Genomic DNA, 16,451 nt, shown 5'->3' with positions numbered 1-16,451 from the left:
TCATCTGCAGTTAAAATACAGAGTTACAAAGGATATTATTGATTTTTATTGTGGTAGGATACACATAACATGAAATTTGACCTTTTTAATCATTTAAAGTGTATGGTTCAGTAGTATTAAGTATATTTACATTGTTATGCAGCCATCACCACCATCCATTTCCAGAATTATTTTCATCTTCCCAAACTGGAAGTCTGTACCCATGAAACAATAACTCACCGCAGTCCCCTATCACCAGCTCCTGGGAACCACTGTTCTACTTTTTGTCTCTCTTAATTTGACTCTTCTAGGTACCTCATATAAGCAGAACCAGAAAATATTTTTCCTTTTGTGTCTGGCTTAATTTCACTTAGGAAAATGTCTTCAGAGTTCATCCATATTGTAGCATGTACCAGCATTTTTTTCACTTTTAAAAAAATAGATTGGATTTTTTAGAGCAGTTTTAGTTTCATAGTAAAGTTGAGCAGAAAGTACAGAATTGTCATGTACTCCTGCTCCCAGAAATACATAGCTTTCCTCACTGTTGGCATCCTGCACCAGATTTAAACATTTGTTGCAATCTATGAACCTACATTGACACATCATTTTCATCCCAAATCCATAGTTTACCTTAGGGTTCACTGTTGGTATTACAAATTCTGTGAGTTTTGACAAATATATAATAACATTTATCCACCGTAATAGTATCATATAGGATAGTTTCACTGTCCTAAAAATCCTCTGTTCTCTGCCTATTCATCCTTCCCTTCCCCATGTTTTTTTCATCACTTGAGAACTCTTTAAGTGCTAAATAATGTTCCGTTGTATGGATGTATCACAGTTTATGTATCCATTCTCGCACTTACTGAAGGACCTCTTGGTTGCTTCCAAGTTTTCTTCCTTTTTAAGGGTAAATAATACTCCATTGTACGTATATACCATATTTTGTTAATCTGTTGATCTATCAGTGGATGATGTTTGGGTGGTTTTTACCTTTTGGTTACTGTGAATAATGAATATTGATCTTCACATGTCCATTTGAGTCCCTGCTTTCAATTCTTTCATTTATATCAAAGGCTATAATTTTGTCATTGGAAATATTGACATTTAAAAAAATGCAGTCTAGTCCTCTCTCAGAAAACTTTTTTTTAAGATTTTTATTTATTTATTTAATTGACAGCAAGAGAGGGAACATAAGCAGGGGGAGTGGGAGAGGGGGAAGCAGGCTCCCCACTGAACAGAGAGCCCGACGCGGGGCTCGATCTCAGGACCCTGAGGTCATAACTTGAGCTGAAGGCAGACGCTTTACTGACTGAGCCACCCAGTCACCCTCTTTCTTTTTCTTTTAAAGATTTTATTTATTTTAAAGAGAGTGTGAGAACAGGGGGAAGGGCATAGGGAGATTGGAGAGAGGGAGGAGAATCTTAAGCAGACTCAACAGTGAGCGCAGAGCCCAATGTGGGGCTTAATCTCATGACCCAAGCCGAAATCAAGAGTCGGACGCTTAATGGACTGAGCCACCCACGTGCCCCTAAGAAAACTTCTTTTTGTGCTCAAAATTTATTAATCTATGTGGTGATTATTCCAACAAGGTAATTCTAATATGTACTGGGAACAAATACTGTAACCGAAATAACATGAGTTCACTCCTTGGTGGGTTACATATAGAGATTACACCAGGTGGAGTTGTCACACAACAGAACCTATTTGCTGCAGATAAGGAGATCATGGGGAATAACTTCCAAAGCCTTGATTCCCTGAGTATGGGTGATCACGTTCTTCTTATTTAGGGTTTAGGATGAATATTGAGAAAGGGGAGCTTTGTCATCACATGTGAAGGCAGGCGTAAGTTTGTGCAGGAATTATTAGGAAGCATGCCTGTACATGCATGCTATGTTATGAACCTTGTGTCCCTCCTGGGGTGGAGACTTTAACATTATAATGAAGCAGAGATAACTGTCAGACAGGGGAAGGGGCTTCGGGCAAGCTCTTAGGGTATAAACGATGGAGTCTTGAGCTCCTTATCTTAGGTAAGGAATGCAGGGCCTTGCTTGCTTTTGAAACAGCACTGGGAGTTTCACCACTGATTTATTATTTCTGTTACGGTTAGCCTATTTACTGGCCTGTTAGTTTTGCATTCCTCTCGTTCCCTTAAAATCCTTAACTACTGAGGTTTTTGTATTTCTTTGTTATTTTGACACCTCCTAGGATGTGCTTAGGCTGGTAGAGCCAGTGGGGTATTGACCAGGGAAAATAGGAAAATAGCTGGGGACCTAAAATGACTTGTGTCATGAAAGCTGTGTCTTGTCTTCTGTTGGGGGCCCCGAATCTTTTCTGTTTACAATACAGTTAAGTCTTGCCTTTGGCCTACAAATCAACTTGTGAGAGCAGAAGTTCACTACTGACTACAGTAGTCTGCTAGTTGGGAAGATTTACTATTATGCTGGGAAAATTAGTTTATTTTTCGAGAGTTAATGGAGAGCTTTGATTTGGCAAGTTGAGGTTGATTAAGTGCTGGTTGGGTCGTTGGGAATTTATTGCAAAATGTATTAGGAAAGATTGGTTTTCTGCTTATGGTATTGACAGGTTTCTTTTAGAAATTCTATTTGTCTTTAAAAAGTGAGCTATATTAAAGAAACAGTAAATATTCAGACAGTATGTGAATGATTAAATTTTAGAAAAAATTACTACCAAATAGATTTTTTTTTGGGAAAATAAGGACAGAATAGGGCCCAGAGAAAGAGTGGAGCAGGAATTGAGTATGTAAGGAGGCAGAATTCAAAAGGAAATTGACTTGCAGTTTTATCTGTAGAAGAAATTTGAGTTTCCTAAAGTTAAATTGAATAGAAATCTTTGTTAAGGGTAAAAGAAAAGATCATCTGGAACAGTGTAAAGTTTATTTGGTAAAAAGGAACTTTGTTCAATGTGTTAATATATAGAACATTTTCCTAACTGGTTTAAATAAGGATGCCACTGAAAATCCAGAATCTGAAATTCTTCTTTCTTTTTTTTCTTTTTCAAAATCTGAAATTCTTAGAGATAGGTATTACTTTGGGAGAACCTTAAGATAAACAGAACAAATTTGGTTGGGTATGGGGGAGGGAAGGTTACTGGGATATCCTATGAACAGTAGACCATTGTTGCTATTGTGAGACAGTTATAGTTAGCTGGCTTACTCTTACGTCATTTATCTAAGAAACAGTTCTCAAAGGGTGGTCTGTGACCTCTGGGTCTATAAAGTTAGACTATTTTTACAATTATATTAAGACATTATTTGCCTTTTTGATTTTTCTGACATTTACACCGATGGTACAAAAACAGTGGTGGGTAAAACTGCCAGTATCTTAGCATCAACTAAGGCAGTGGCACCAAACTGTACTAGTAAAACATTGTATTCTTCATCACTGTGCACTCACAGTTTAAAAGAACAAGCCAGAGCCACTTTCACATAAAAAGGTCCTTAATGAAGCAGTAAAAATTACTAATTTTATTAAGTCATGACCCTTGAGAACACTTTTTTTTTTTTTCCCATATTCAGTGTGATGAAATGGGGGAACTGGGGTAAAATATTTTGGCTGCATATACAGGATGATGTTTGTCTCAAGAAATACATTTTTGTGATTATTATACTTGTGAGTACTTTCTGTGACAGACACAATTTTAACTTGAAAGAATGAGTGACAGACAAACTATGGTTATTCAGACTTGGGTATTTGGCAGTTATTTTCTCAAAATGAACAAAGAGCCTGTCAATTCCAAGAAAACACCTGACAGTATTTGTGCCAATGATAACATTTGAGCTTTCCATCAAAAATTAGTATTTTGGAGAACTTGTATCCACCACCTGAGTTTTATTAATGTATTTTCTGTTTTTTTGCTCTTCATTTTTTCATATATCTGTTTCCATCCATCTGGGATCATTTAGAATCTGCTGGAGGTTGTGTTTTGTTTGTTTTGTCTAAAAATAATATTTTTTCTTCATTTCTAGAGAGTGTTTTAGCAGAGTGTAATACTCTAGGTTTGGCACTTCTTTGAGCACACTGACTTTACTCTCTGCTGATTTTCATTGCTGTATTAAGAAGTCAGCTATGAGTCTAACTGTTGTTAGTTTACAAAATTCCTGTTCCCACTCCCCATGATTTTTCTTTTTATTTTCTGCAGTTTCACAATGATATATCCAGGTGGGTTTTTTTATTTTTTTTATTTTTTTATGCTCCTTGGGGTTCAGTGAACTTTTTTTTTTTTTTAAAGATTTTTTATTTATTTATTTGACAGAGAGAGAGACAGCGAGAGAGGGAACACAAGCAAGGGGAGTGTGAGAGGGAGAAGCAGGCTTCCCGCGGAGCAGGGAGCTCGATGCGGGGCTCAATCCCAGGACCCTGGGATCATGACCTGAGCCGAGGGCAGACGCTTAACGACTGAGCCACGCAGGCGCCCCTAAGATCTCGTATTTAAGAAGTTCACTGAACCCCGGGGTGCCTGGGTGGCTCAGTCGTTAAGCGTCTGCCCTCGGCTCAGGTCATGATCCCAGGGTCCTGGGATTGAGCCCCGCATCGAGCTCCCTGCTCCGCGGGAAGCCTGCTTCTCCCTCTCACACTCCCCTTGCTTGTGTTCCCTCTCTCGCTGTCTCTCTCTCTGTCAAATAAATAAATAAAAAATCTTTAAAAAAAAAAAAGAAAAATCAAATCTTAAATCTCGAATGAAATCTCTTTAAACAGATCTGATAAATTCTAATTAGCTTTAAAAGCATTACTGCAGTCCCATTTTTTTCCTTTCTGGTAAAGACTGATTAAACATATGTTAGACCTACTTACTGAATCTTCTATTTTTCTTTCTTTTTTACCTCATACCCGCGAGCTTTTAATTATTAAGCTTTGTTTAGCTGAGCTCAGATACAAATCCACTGAGTTTTTGTTTTTTCATTTGTATAATTTCTGTCCATTTGCTCCCAGCACCATTTGTTGAAAAGACCATCCTTTCTCCATTGAATTGGTTTTGCTCTTTTGTTAGAGATTAGTTGATTAGATTTTTGTGGGTCTGTTTGGAGTTCTTTGTTCCATTAATCTGTATGTGTCTGTTCTTTTACCGATTCCATGATGTCTTGATTACTGTAGTTGTACTCTTGAAATTGGGTAGAATGAGTCCTCCCGCTTTGTTCTGCCTCAGTCTTGGGTTGGGCATTTTAGGTCTTTCGCCTTTCCATATAAACTTCAGAATCAATTTATTGACGACTACAGATAGAATGCTGGGATTTTGATTTGAATTGTGTTGAACTAGTTGGGAGGAATTGTTATTTAAACCACTGGTATAGAGCAAAATTGGAATTAAGTTTTATCTAAGAGCTGTTTCTATTTCCAGTTCACCTTTCCCTGGATAATATATGAAAGTCCCCATGTTTGGCAGGCCCTGGGCTCTGATTTTTCCGTGAGGCCACTAAAAGGTTACATCAGTTTTGCAGCTTTTTCTTTGGAATTGGCATTTACCCTAAGGACAAAGCCTTGAGTGCTAGTATCTTGCTTTTTTTTCATAGATGTTGGGACCCAGTAAAATGTTCATTATCTTCTTAGCTCCTTTTTTTTTTTTTTTTTTTAAGATTTTATTTATTTATTTGAGAGAGAGAATGAGAGAGCACATGAGAAGGGGGAGGGTCAGAGGGAGAAGCAGACTCCCTGCCGAGCAGGGAGCCCGATGCGGGACTCGATCCAGGGACTCCAGGATTATGACCTGAGCCAAAGGCAGTCGCTTAACCAACTGAGCCACCCAGGCGCCCTATCTTCTTAGCTCTTGAATACTTTTGAGGTTTTTAAAAAATGATTTCATCTGGTTTTAATGTTGTTTTCAGGAAGGGGATTAGTTTGTAATCCACCTACATTACTGTTACTGAAAATTGGAGTATCCGCATTAACGTGCTTCCCTTATAGAATTGATGGTTGGCATATTTAGTCCTTAAAAATTTGTATAAAGTATTGGAGGAGCAGAATGAATTCTCCCAAGTTTGAAGTGTCCATTGAGAACTTCCAGACAGTAATAGATTATGCTGCTTGAGATAAACCTAGGGTAGATCTTGGGAAGCTCTACTTCTGAAGAAATGTGGCAATTAAGTTTTTGTGTGGTCTAGTTAATGTTAAAATGTGCTTTGGTTTGGGGCACTGGGCAATTTGGCAAAAAACCTTGTAGTAATTTGGGTTTGTGGTGTGTAGACTACTAGTTATCTGTCCCATTCTCATTCATTCCTTTCTTAAATTCCAGTGTTTAGCTAGGAATAGCTCTATACAAAATAACTGGATTTCCTGCTGCTTTTGCAGCTAGGCGTGGCCATGTGAGTAATTTTCATTAAATAGCTTGGACTTCTTCTGGTGTCAGACTTGTACTTTGAGTTGTCTGTTGGCTATCTCTGCGTGGAATTATACCAGAGACACTACAAGCTCCACATATCAAAAGTAATATTTATTTTCTGGATCTCTGCTCCTTCATTTATCCAGTCACCAGTGCTAAAACTTTTGATTCCTCCAATTCCCACCATCCCCAAACTCATATACATGTATACACTTCAACAAACTTCAAATCCGGCTAATTTTTTTAAAGATTTTGTTTATTTATTTGAGAGAGAATGAGAGAGCGAGCAAGCACATGAGAGGGGTAGGGTCAGAGGGAGAAGCTGACTCCCCACTGAGCCAGGGAGCCTGATGTGGGACTCGATCCCGGGACTCCAGGATCATGATCTGAGTTGAAGGCAGTCGCTTAACCAACTGAGCCACCCAGGCACCCCAAATCCAGCTAATTTTTATTCTTCGTAAATGGTCCCGCCTTCTCCCAGTCCATACAACAGTGACCTTGGTTCTTGAGATCGTCATGTCTTGCCTAGATTGCTACAACAGCCAAATAACTGCTTTTGTTTTTGTTTGTTTGTTTGTTTGTTTGTTTGTTTTAAGATTTTATTCATTTGAGGGCGCCTGGGTGGCTCAGTTGGTTAAGTGACTGCCTTCGGCTCAGGTCATGATCCTGGAGTCCCGGGATCGAGTCCCACATCGGGCTCCCTGCTCAGCAGGGAGTCTGCTTCTCCCTCTGACCCTCCTCCCTCTCATGCTCTCTGTCTCTCATTCTCTCTCTCGCAAATAAATTTTAAAAATCTTAAAAAAAAAAAAAAGATTTTATTCATTTGAGAGAGAGAGCACTAGTGAGGGGAGAGGCAGAGGGAGAGGGAGAAGCATACTCCGCTGAGTAGGGAACCCAACGTGGGGCTCAGTCCCAGGACTGGGAGATCATGACCTGAACAGAAGGCAGACACTTAACCAGCTGAGCCACCCAAGCGCCCCTGCTTCTTTGTTTATAGTCTTGTAACTCTGATTTTTCCTTTTCTGTCTCCACAAATCACCCATCTGAAATAAGTTTTCAACCATGTTACTCATGTGGTTGCAGAATTAATTTTAGTGCCCTTAGCCTCCTGGACTCTGTAATCTGGTTCCATTTTACCTTTCCAGGCTCATCTGTCATTCCTAACCCTACATTTGATGCTCTGATAGCACCAGATTTCTTTTATTTCCCTTCCCATGCATTCTTGGTTCTTCGTTACTGTGTCCTTGCTCATGCTTGATATAGATTAACTTTTTCCTTTAAAATTGGTCAGATTTTTTAATTAACTTTACATTTTTTTTTTAAAGATTTTATTTATTTGACAGAGAGAGACAGCGAGAGAGGGAACACAAGCAGGGGGAGTGGGAGAGGGAGAAGCAGGCTTCCCGCAGAGCAGGGAGCCCGATGCGGGGCTCGATCCCAGGACCCTGGGATCATGACCTGAGCCGAAGGCAGACGCTTAACGACTGAGCCACCCAGGCACCCCTAACTTTCCATTTTTTGAAACCTGAAATAAATAGTCTTTGCTGTTGAATATGCCATAGTCTGAAATAGGTATTTATATTCTAAGTTGCAATTTCTGTTTTTATTGAAAGTATTGGAGATTTTTTTTTTTTTTGAGATTTCTTTTTTGAAATTTCTTTGAAGCTTTGAAAGAAATTTGTTTTATTTGGCTAGAAAAAAACGATTTTAATACGTGTATCGTGTAAGTTGTTTCAGAACAGTGCTTATCTGGACCAGTCTCCTTATGTCACACATGGAAATTGTGGCTAGGAGAAATTAGTGATTATGTGGTGAGTTAGAAGCAGAGTCAGGATCTCCTGTGACCTACATCCAAATATAAGTATCTGTTTTAAAAAAATCTTTAAGCATGTTGAGGTTCTCAAGTCTTATCTCCAGATTACGTTTAGGATTACCAAGCATTGTTATAAGGGCCTTTACTTTTTGTGTGAAGAGGAATTTGGGTAATGAACTGAGCAGTATACAAATTCATGTCTTCTTAACAACCTAAAGGAATGGTTTATTTATAAAACGATGGCCTAAACCTTGCCTCTGTACCTGTCGTCTTGGCAGTTTATTTTAGAAGGAAATATTTTGACCCATTGATAGATTATTTTAAGTATTCTAAGTGAAGCAGGCATGGTAGATATAACACTTTATAGATGTGTGTGTCTTTGTTTATTTTTAGCATCAAGCATTGCACGATTCTCTCCAATAATGTAGATCATCTATTACTGAATTTAACACTGTCTGATATCATGGTCTCCCTGGCAAATGCCTCAACTTTGCAGAAGGATTCCAATTGGATAGAAATGATAAGGAAATTTGTGACAGAGACCCTTGAAGATGGCTTTAGGCTAAATAGTAAGCAGCTGAACAGATTGCTTGGGGTATCATGGAGATTAATGCAGATACAACCCAACAGAGGTAGGTGTTACTGCTTTGTCTTAAGAGAGGAGCTCTTATGCATGCTATTAGGGTCTAGCTTTGAATTAATCACTTTCAGACATTCCATGAGTCAGGTTAATTACATTCAAGCCATAAAAGGTAGCTTGTATAAGTATAAAGGACTATCTACTTGAACATCGAAGTTTTTTATGGCTCAGAGAATCTCTTTATCAGTGAGTAGGTGCACTCTGAAGCAATATGGTAACATTTCGAGTAGATTACAGACTTGAGTAAATTAAGACAGGTATTACTGAGAGGAAATGCCATTGAGCCTAAGAAATACCCTTCTCTGGTCTAGTTTGATTAGAAATTGAGCACTTTTCCCTTTTATCTGTATAGAATCCTCTACCTTTGTTCTAGCCTGAAGTTATGTCACACTAAGTTCTTTTTTAGTGTGACTTACTAATTCTTTTCATTCAAAAACAAAGCTTTCCTGTTTGATTCCCATCTTATTCATCTTTCTAATATCCTGGTTGTCATCACTACATAGGTTTTGTTGTCCCTTAGGAAAATTTATACTGTAATCTCTGGTTGGTTTGACTTTTATAGTAGGTCATTGCTACAGGACTTCAGGGGTAGTTACCAGTTTGTGACTAAGATCTGCTTTGTCATAGGAACAAAGTAAAGTGCTTCTGTGCTTTTAGAGGAATTAGAGCTGGTGAAGAAATATTTTTGCTTCATATGAAGTTGTTTTTGTTTTTAGAGGCTACAGAGTCTCTCATCAAGGCAGTTTATACATTGTATCAGCAGAGAGGCCTTCTCCTTCCAGTTCGGACTTTGTTACTGAAGTTTTTCAGTAAAATCTATCAAAAAGAAGAACTGAGATCTTACAGAGTCAGGTAAAGTTTCATTTATTTTGCCTTTCTTTTTCTTGTGGGGTTTTTTTTTTTTTTTTTAGTCTATTTAAATAGGACAAAAGAGTGATAAAATCTTTGGAGGAGTTCACTTTTCATCTCGTTTGGTTGCATGTAAGAAAAGATATAAAATTGTATAAAGAAGCATATATAATGGTGCCAGTAAACTTTTTGTATATAACCAAGCAGATAAAAGCCTCTTTGAGCTTGTATTTCCCCTTGTCCTCCGTTTATATCTTAAGGACAGTTGGAATAACCTGTAGCAGCCTCAGCCTTTCTTTTGCTTTCCATAAAAATTATGGAGGTTGAACCACTAGCCCTTAATTACATTGGGTTATATGGTATAAGAATGAGGACGATAGAAGATGAGAATGTTTCTGGCTTAGTTTGGTGCTATCAAGGGAGATGGACAACACAAAGAGTAGAATTAAGGAATTAATTTTTTGATGTGAGTTTGAGGTATATTTCAGATAGGAAGATATCTTTAGGCAGAAGATAAGGGTTGGGGATACCTCAGCATACATAGGTAGTTGAAACATTTGAGTCTTTAGTACAGACCAGGTGCTTTTCATAATTTATCTAAATCTCATACTCCTACTATGAGGTGTAGGTACTGTTACTTTCGTTTTATAGGAGGAAGCTGAAGCTTAGGTTAAATAAGTTGGTGAGTGTCCTATAACTAATGGGAAACAGAGCTGGGACTTAAGTTCAGGTCTGTGTGACAAAAAGGTCATGCTTAAATCATTAAGCTCTTGAGGTGCAGCAAAAATGATTGCTGTTACCTGAGTAAAGAGACATTGGAGCTTTACCAGGTACAAGTGCAGTTGACCCTTGAACAATGTGGGGGTTAGGGACACTGACACATACCCCCACTTCCCCCACCCCCTGGCGCACAGTCAAAAATCTGTGTGTAACTTTTGACTCCCCCAAAACTTTACTAATAGCCTACTGTTGACTAGAAGCCTTACCGATAATAACAGTTGTTATACACATATTTTATGTTACATATATTATAGTCTTACAATTACATCTGACTTCTTAGGTGTATTTATGTTACATATATATATATATATATATTATTATTATTTTTTTTTTTTAGATTTTATTTATTTATTTGACAGAGAGAGACACAGCGAGAGAGGGAACACAAGCAGGGGGAGTGGGAGAGGGAGAAGCAGGCTTCCCGCCGAGCAGGGAGCCTGATGCGGGGCTCGATCCCAGGACCTGGAATCATGACCTGAGCTGAAGGCAGACGCTTAACGACTGAGCCACCCAGGCGCCCCTATGTTACATATATTCTTAAAGTTACACCCTAACTTCTAAGAAGAATATAATATTTTCAGTATTTCTAGGCTATGCACTTTGTGAGGTTTTCAAATTGTTCTCCAAAAAATTTTCCAATATATTTATTAAAAAAAAAAACCTGCTTGTAAGTGGAGCCACGCAGTTCAAACCCATGTTGTTCAAGGGTCAGCTGTGTACTGAAGAACTAAAAATAACACAGGTTCAAAGCCATTTAGTCTGGGAGCACCGTTTATTGAATGCATCAATGAGTTAATATAGTATAATAGCTAACAAATAGTACAAAGAGTAGTAGTGTCTGTGTTTTTTAAGATAAACATACAATTTAGATAGTGCCCCAAATTACATGGTCTTTTTAATTTAGTGGGTAAAACCCTGGAAAATGCTATAGCTAAATAAACGATGCTGCCATTCTTAGAAGCTCTCAAATGTTTAAATGAGTACATGTGTTCTTGGTAGATGAGTTGTTACTCTGTGGTATATTCAGGTTAAAAAAATTTTTTTTGTTTAAACTTCCCTTGTCTTTGGAAATTATACTTTACTTTTTTCTTATTTGGTGTTTCTTAGGTATCGTAGTAAGGTGTTATCCCGTTGGCTGGCTGGTTTACCATTGCAACTTGCTCACCTTGGTTCCCGAAATCCTGAGCTCTCAACACAGCTTATTGATATCATCCATACTGCAGCAGCACGAGCAAATAGAGAATTACTAAAAAGTTTACAAGCTTCTGCTCTACGAATCTATGGTAAGAGTTTAACTGTGTAGGTAGCCATTGATCTACCCTGATTCAGGAAGGAAGTTTCTAAGGAGAACGCTTTAGGTTTGCCTTTCCTTTAAATTATTATAAATTGGCTATACCATGGTTAAATTGCCAAAACAAAATGAAATTTCAAACAGTAAATTCATTTTCAATAGTAAGTATTTTTTATTAGGATAGTTTTAGAAGGTTTAGTGGTTGTAGATGCTTCTTGGATTCTAAAATTGTCTTTTCAGCCTCCTGCTGTTCACAAATCAGAACTGATCAGGAATTTTTAAAAAATTCCTTTGAAGCTTTGGCAGCACAATTACTTAATCATAATGGATATCTTGTATGACTTCCATGTATTTATATATTTTTTATTCATCTCTGGAACTATTTCACATTTTAATCAAAAATACCAATAAGAGCATACCAGGATATATACGTATATATAATCTATTATTGAGATGTAGTTCGCATATCATAAAATTTGCCATTTTACAATGTACATTTCAGTGTTTTTAACATATTCCCAAAGTTGTGCAATCTGTCTGATTCCAGAATATTTTTATCACCCCCAAAAGAAACTATACCCATTAGCAGTCCTTCCCAGCTCCTGGCACACAAATTTACTTTTCTGTCTCTATGGATTTGCCTATTTTGAACATTTGTTATAAATGGAATATTATAATATGGGGCCTTTTGAATCTAGCTACTTTTATTTAATGTACTGTTTTCAGCATTCATGCATGCTATAGTGTGCATGTATCTGAACTTTATTTATTTATTTTTTTACTGCTGAGTACTAGTATTCCATTATATGGATCTTTCACTTATATTTATCCATTCATTAAGTGAGGGACATTTGGTTTGCTTCCACCTTTTTGGGGTTATATTTTTAAGTCTTTTTTTTCAATATTGCTTGTATGTATTATCTTTTGCTTTAAATTAGGTTGATTATTGTAACTGTCCCTGTTTAGCAAAAGTGCTTGTTTTTTACTGTTTTACTTTGTGTTCAATCCCTTTACCCTTATCAAAGTTTGTATTTCAAACTGACACTTGGATATTATGGAATCATTACAGTGTTAAATATATCTTAAAATAATGATTATATTCATTGTTTTACTTTAGAAAATAGTTTAAGTTAAACATACACTTTATGATAAAACTTTTTTTATGTAGTTGATACATTGGAATTCAGTTTAACACAGTAAAAAGTAATCTTTATTGATTTAACCTCTGTGTATCTTTTATATCTTTATAAATTCATCTTTTATGAACTTAATATGTGTACCTACCCCACTAGATCCACAAGAAGGCACTGTGGTGGTTCTCCCAGCAGAGTCTCAGCAGCGTTTGGTCCAGCTTGTATATTTTCTACCCAGTCTGCCTGCTGATTTACTTTCTCGGTTAAGTCGTTGCTGTATTATGGGAAGACTCAGTTCAAGTTTGGCTGCCATGCTTATTGGGATACTGCACATGAGGTAGCATTCTCAAGTGAGCTGTATTTGAAGTATATAGTCTTTTTCCCCATGCCTTTTACTGGCGATATGTAAACTACAGAACACTTCTAAGGTTACATACTGCTACTAACTTCATTTGCTCTTAATGCAATAGTTAAAGCTGTTGATATTATTGCTAGATAGAGTAAGCTCACTAAAGTAAGACTGTTAAGTTTTTTAGTGATTTGTATAGATAGAAATTGTCTATAATTGTATAGATTTTTACACATTTGAAATTATCAAAAGCATGAAGTAAGGGTTCAGTGGCACGTGAGAGAGTACTGTTCTTAAATCCTTCTCTTTTATGGAATTGTGATACACACCTTCTTTTCAGGGACCTACAAATTTAATGTAGCTGGTGAAATACATATGTTTGTGGACTCAGACAAGGAGTCATTTGAAATCTCTTTTGTGTGTGTGTGTGTGGTTGAATATACATAATATAAAACTTAACCATTTTGACCAGTTTTAAGTATACAATTAAAACTGTACAGTGACATCAAGTATTTTCACACTGTTGTGCAACTAGTACCATTGTCCATCTCCGAATTTTTTTTTTTTAAGATTTTATTTATTTATTTGATAGAGAATGGGAGAGAGAGTGAGAGAAAGCACAAGCAGGGGGAGCAGCAGAGGGAGAGGGAGAAGCAGGCTCCCCACTGAGCAGGGAGCCCGATGTGGGGCTCAATCCCAGGACCCTGGGATCACGACCTGAGCTGAAGGCAGACCCTCAACCGACTGAGCCACCCAGCCGCCCTCATCTCCAGAACTTCTGCATCATTCCAAACTGAAACTCTGCATGCATTAAACAATAACTCCTCATTCCCCCTGCCCCCAGCCCTTTAGTAACAACTATTCTTTTTTTTTTTTTGAAGATTTTTTTTTTAAATTTATTCATTTGAGACACAGATACAGAGAGAGAGCATGAGCAGGGGGGGAGACAGAGGGAGAGGGAGAAGCAGGCTCCCCGCCGAGCCAGGAGCCCGACGTGGGGCTCGATCACAGGACCCTGGAATCATGACCTGAGCTGAAGGCAGATGCTTAACCATCTGAGCCACCCAGGCGCCCTTAGTAACCACTATTCTGTCTTCATGCTTTTGATTATTCTAGGTACCTCATATAAGTGGAATCATACAATATTTGTCCTTTTGTGTCTTGCTTATTTCACTCAGCATAACTCTTTAAGGTTCATTCATGTTGTATCATATATCAAAATTTCCTTTTAAAGAAAGCTTAGGGTGCCTGGGTGGTTCAGTCGTTAGGCATCTGCCTTCGACTCAGGTCATGATCCCAGGGTCCTGGGATCAAGCCCCGCATAGGGCTCCCTGCTCGGTGGGAAGCTTGCTTCTCCCTCCCCCACACCCCCTGCTTGTGTTCCTGCTCTGGCTATCTCTCTCTGTCAAATAACTAAATAAAATCTTAAAAAAAAAAAAAAAAAAAGCTGACTTAATGTTCCATTATATGTATATACTACATTTTATCTGTTGATGGGCACTTGGTTGTTTCCGTCTTTTAGCTATTGAGAATAATGCTGCTTTGAACATTGGTGTACAAATACCTGTTTGAGTCCTTGCTTTTAATTCTTTTGGCTATAGACCCAGAAGTGGAATTGCTGGATCACATGGTAATTCTCTAATTTTTCGAGGAATTGCTATACTGTATTCCACAGTGGCTGTATCATTTTACTTTTAAATTTCTTTTTTTTAGATTACTAGACATTTACTGTTTATTTCAGAGAGAGCATGCGCACGCACGAGCAGCGGGGAGAGGGAGAGGGAGAAGCAGACACCCCACTGAGCAGGGAGCCTGATGAGAGACTTGATCCCAGGACCCTGGGATCATGACCTGAGCTGAAGGCAGATGCTTAACCGACTGAGCCACCCAGGCACCCTTACTCTTAAATGTTTTATAACCAATTAATAGTGTTTCATATTGCAAGTGTTCAAAGTATCCTTAAACACCTTGTGTTTGTATTTTAGGAATAATATTTTTATTTTTACTTATTTATTTTTAAAAGATTTTTTTTTTTTTAAGATTTTTTACTTATTTGTCAGAGAGAGAGAGCGCGCACAAAGCAGGGGGTGCGCAGGCAGAGGGAGAAGCAGGCTCCCCACTGAGCAAGGAGCCCGATGTGGGACTCTGTTCTAGGACCCTGGGATCATGACCTGAGCCAAAGGCAGATGCTTAATCACTTAATCGACTGAGCCACCCAGGCATTCCTAAAGATTTTATTTATTCATGAGAAAGAGAGAGCAAGAGAGAGCACAAGTAGGGGGAGGGGCAGAAGGAGAGGGTGAAGCAGGCTCAGGGCAAGCAGGGAGCCCAGTGAGGGGCTGGATCCCAGGACCCTGAGATCACGACCTGAGCCAAAGGCAGACACTTAACCAGTGGAGCCACCCAGGCACCCCAGGCATAATATTTTTAGTATTCAGTAGTGTTTATTACTGATTGTGGCTCATGGACAGGGTCTAATATGGTTTTAGGCAGAAATTGAAATCTAGGCTGTACCTAAAGAATTTAAAGACTGACTTCCTTGTGGTTTCTTATACATACAAATCTAGCCCAGTTAAGTAGGAGTAGCTCACTTTATTAGTAGACTTTCTTTAGCTTCTTTGACAGTCTCTTTTTACCAGTATAGGACATATGTTGGAATCTATCACCTGAAGTGCGATTCATAACTGATGATAACCTTTTCTTTTAGCAAAAGAGCGCTATCTGCAACATGTTTATATGTGAAAATTCAGTGTTACATTTCTGTGTGCATGTGCATTAGAGAACGACTTGGTCTTATTTCTAAGTATTTTAAGCATTTATTAGTTTCCCATGTTTTCCTTTCTTAGGGGAACAAAAATCCTGCTCCTTGTCTAGTAAGCATTTATTCAATGTTAGGCCTTTAAAAAAATTAGATGCTCTTTTTCTGCTCCTGAAGTGGTTTTGTGTTTATTAACTTCCAGTAGAGGGCACTCTGTTCCTTTGATATAACTCATGAAGGATCTGTTTTAAAATTGATTTAAATTAACCTTTTGAACACTTCTTGAAACTGATTCTCCTTGAAAGCTATATTTAATGGCTTTATCAACATTAGTTATTCACTTTGCTTAATAATTTTTGTCAAGAATGTTTTCAAATTTTTACTTATTTCTTATGGAGATTTGTAGTAACTGTTAAGAAAATGAATTTACATATAATAGTAGGGGTTCATAATCTTTTTTTTTTTTTAAGATTTTATTTATTTGACAGATAGAGCAGGAACACAAGCAGGGGGAGTGGGAGAG

General features: G+C 37.8%; 1 protein-coding gene across 7 annotated transcripts in view; it reads left to right on the top strand.

The window, feature by feature from the left end:
* Positions 1–16,451, top strand: part of TEX10 (testis expressed 10) — a 103,834-nt gene that overhangs the window by 20,386 nt on the left and 66,997 nt on the right. For all 7 annotated transcript variants that reach the window (XR_010407935.1, XR_010407934.1, XR_010407933.1 and 4 more), the window contains 4 exons: positions 8,522–8,760; positions 9,485–9,620; positions 11,505–11,680; positions 12,981–13,158. Coding sequence is in view for 4 of the 7 variants with exons in the window: in XM_064580118.1 (XP_064436188.1) it covers positions 8,522–8,760; positions 9,485–9,620; positions 11,505–11,680; positions 12,981–13,158 (729 nt within the window). In the remaining 3 variants the exon portion in view is untranslated. The remainder of the gene's footprint in view (positions 1–8,521; positions 8,761–9,484; positions 9,621–11,504; positions 11,681–12,980; positions 13,159–16,451) is intronic.

This window comes from Mirounga angustirostris, unplaced genomic scaffold, assembly GCF_029215605.1.
Source record: "Mirounga angustirostris isolate CCGP_5_RB_7025 unplaced genomic scaffold, mMirAng1.0.hap1 SCAF_15, whole genome shotgun sequence".
Lineage (NCBI taxonomy): Eukaryota > Metazoa > Chordata > Mammalia > Carnivora > Phocidae > Mirounga > Mirounga angustirostris.
The sequence above is the reverse complement of the archived record's forward strand: the minus strand, read 5'-3'. Positions and strand labels throughout refer to the sequence as shown.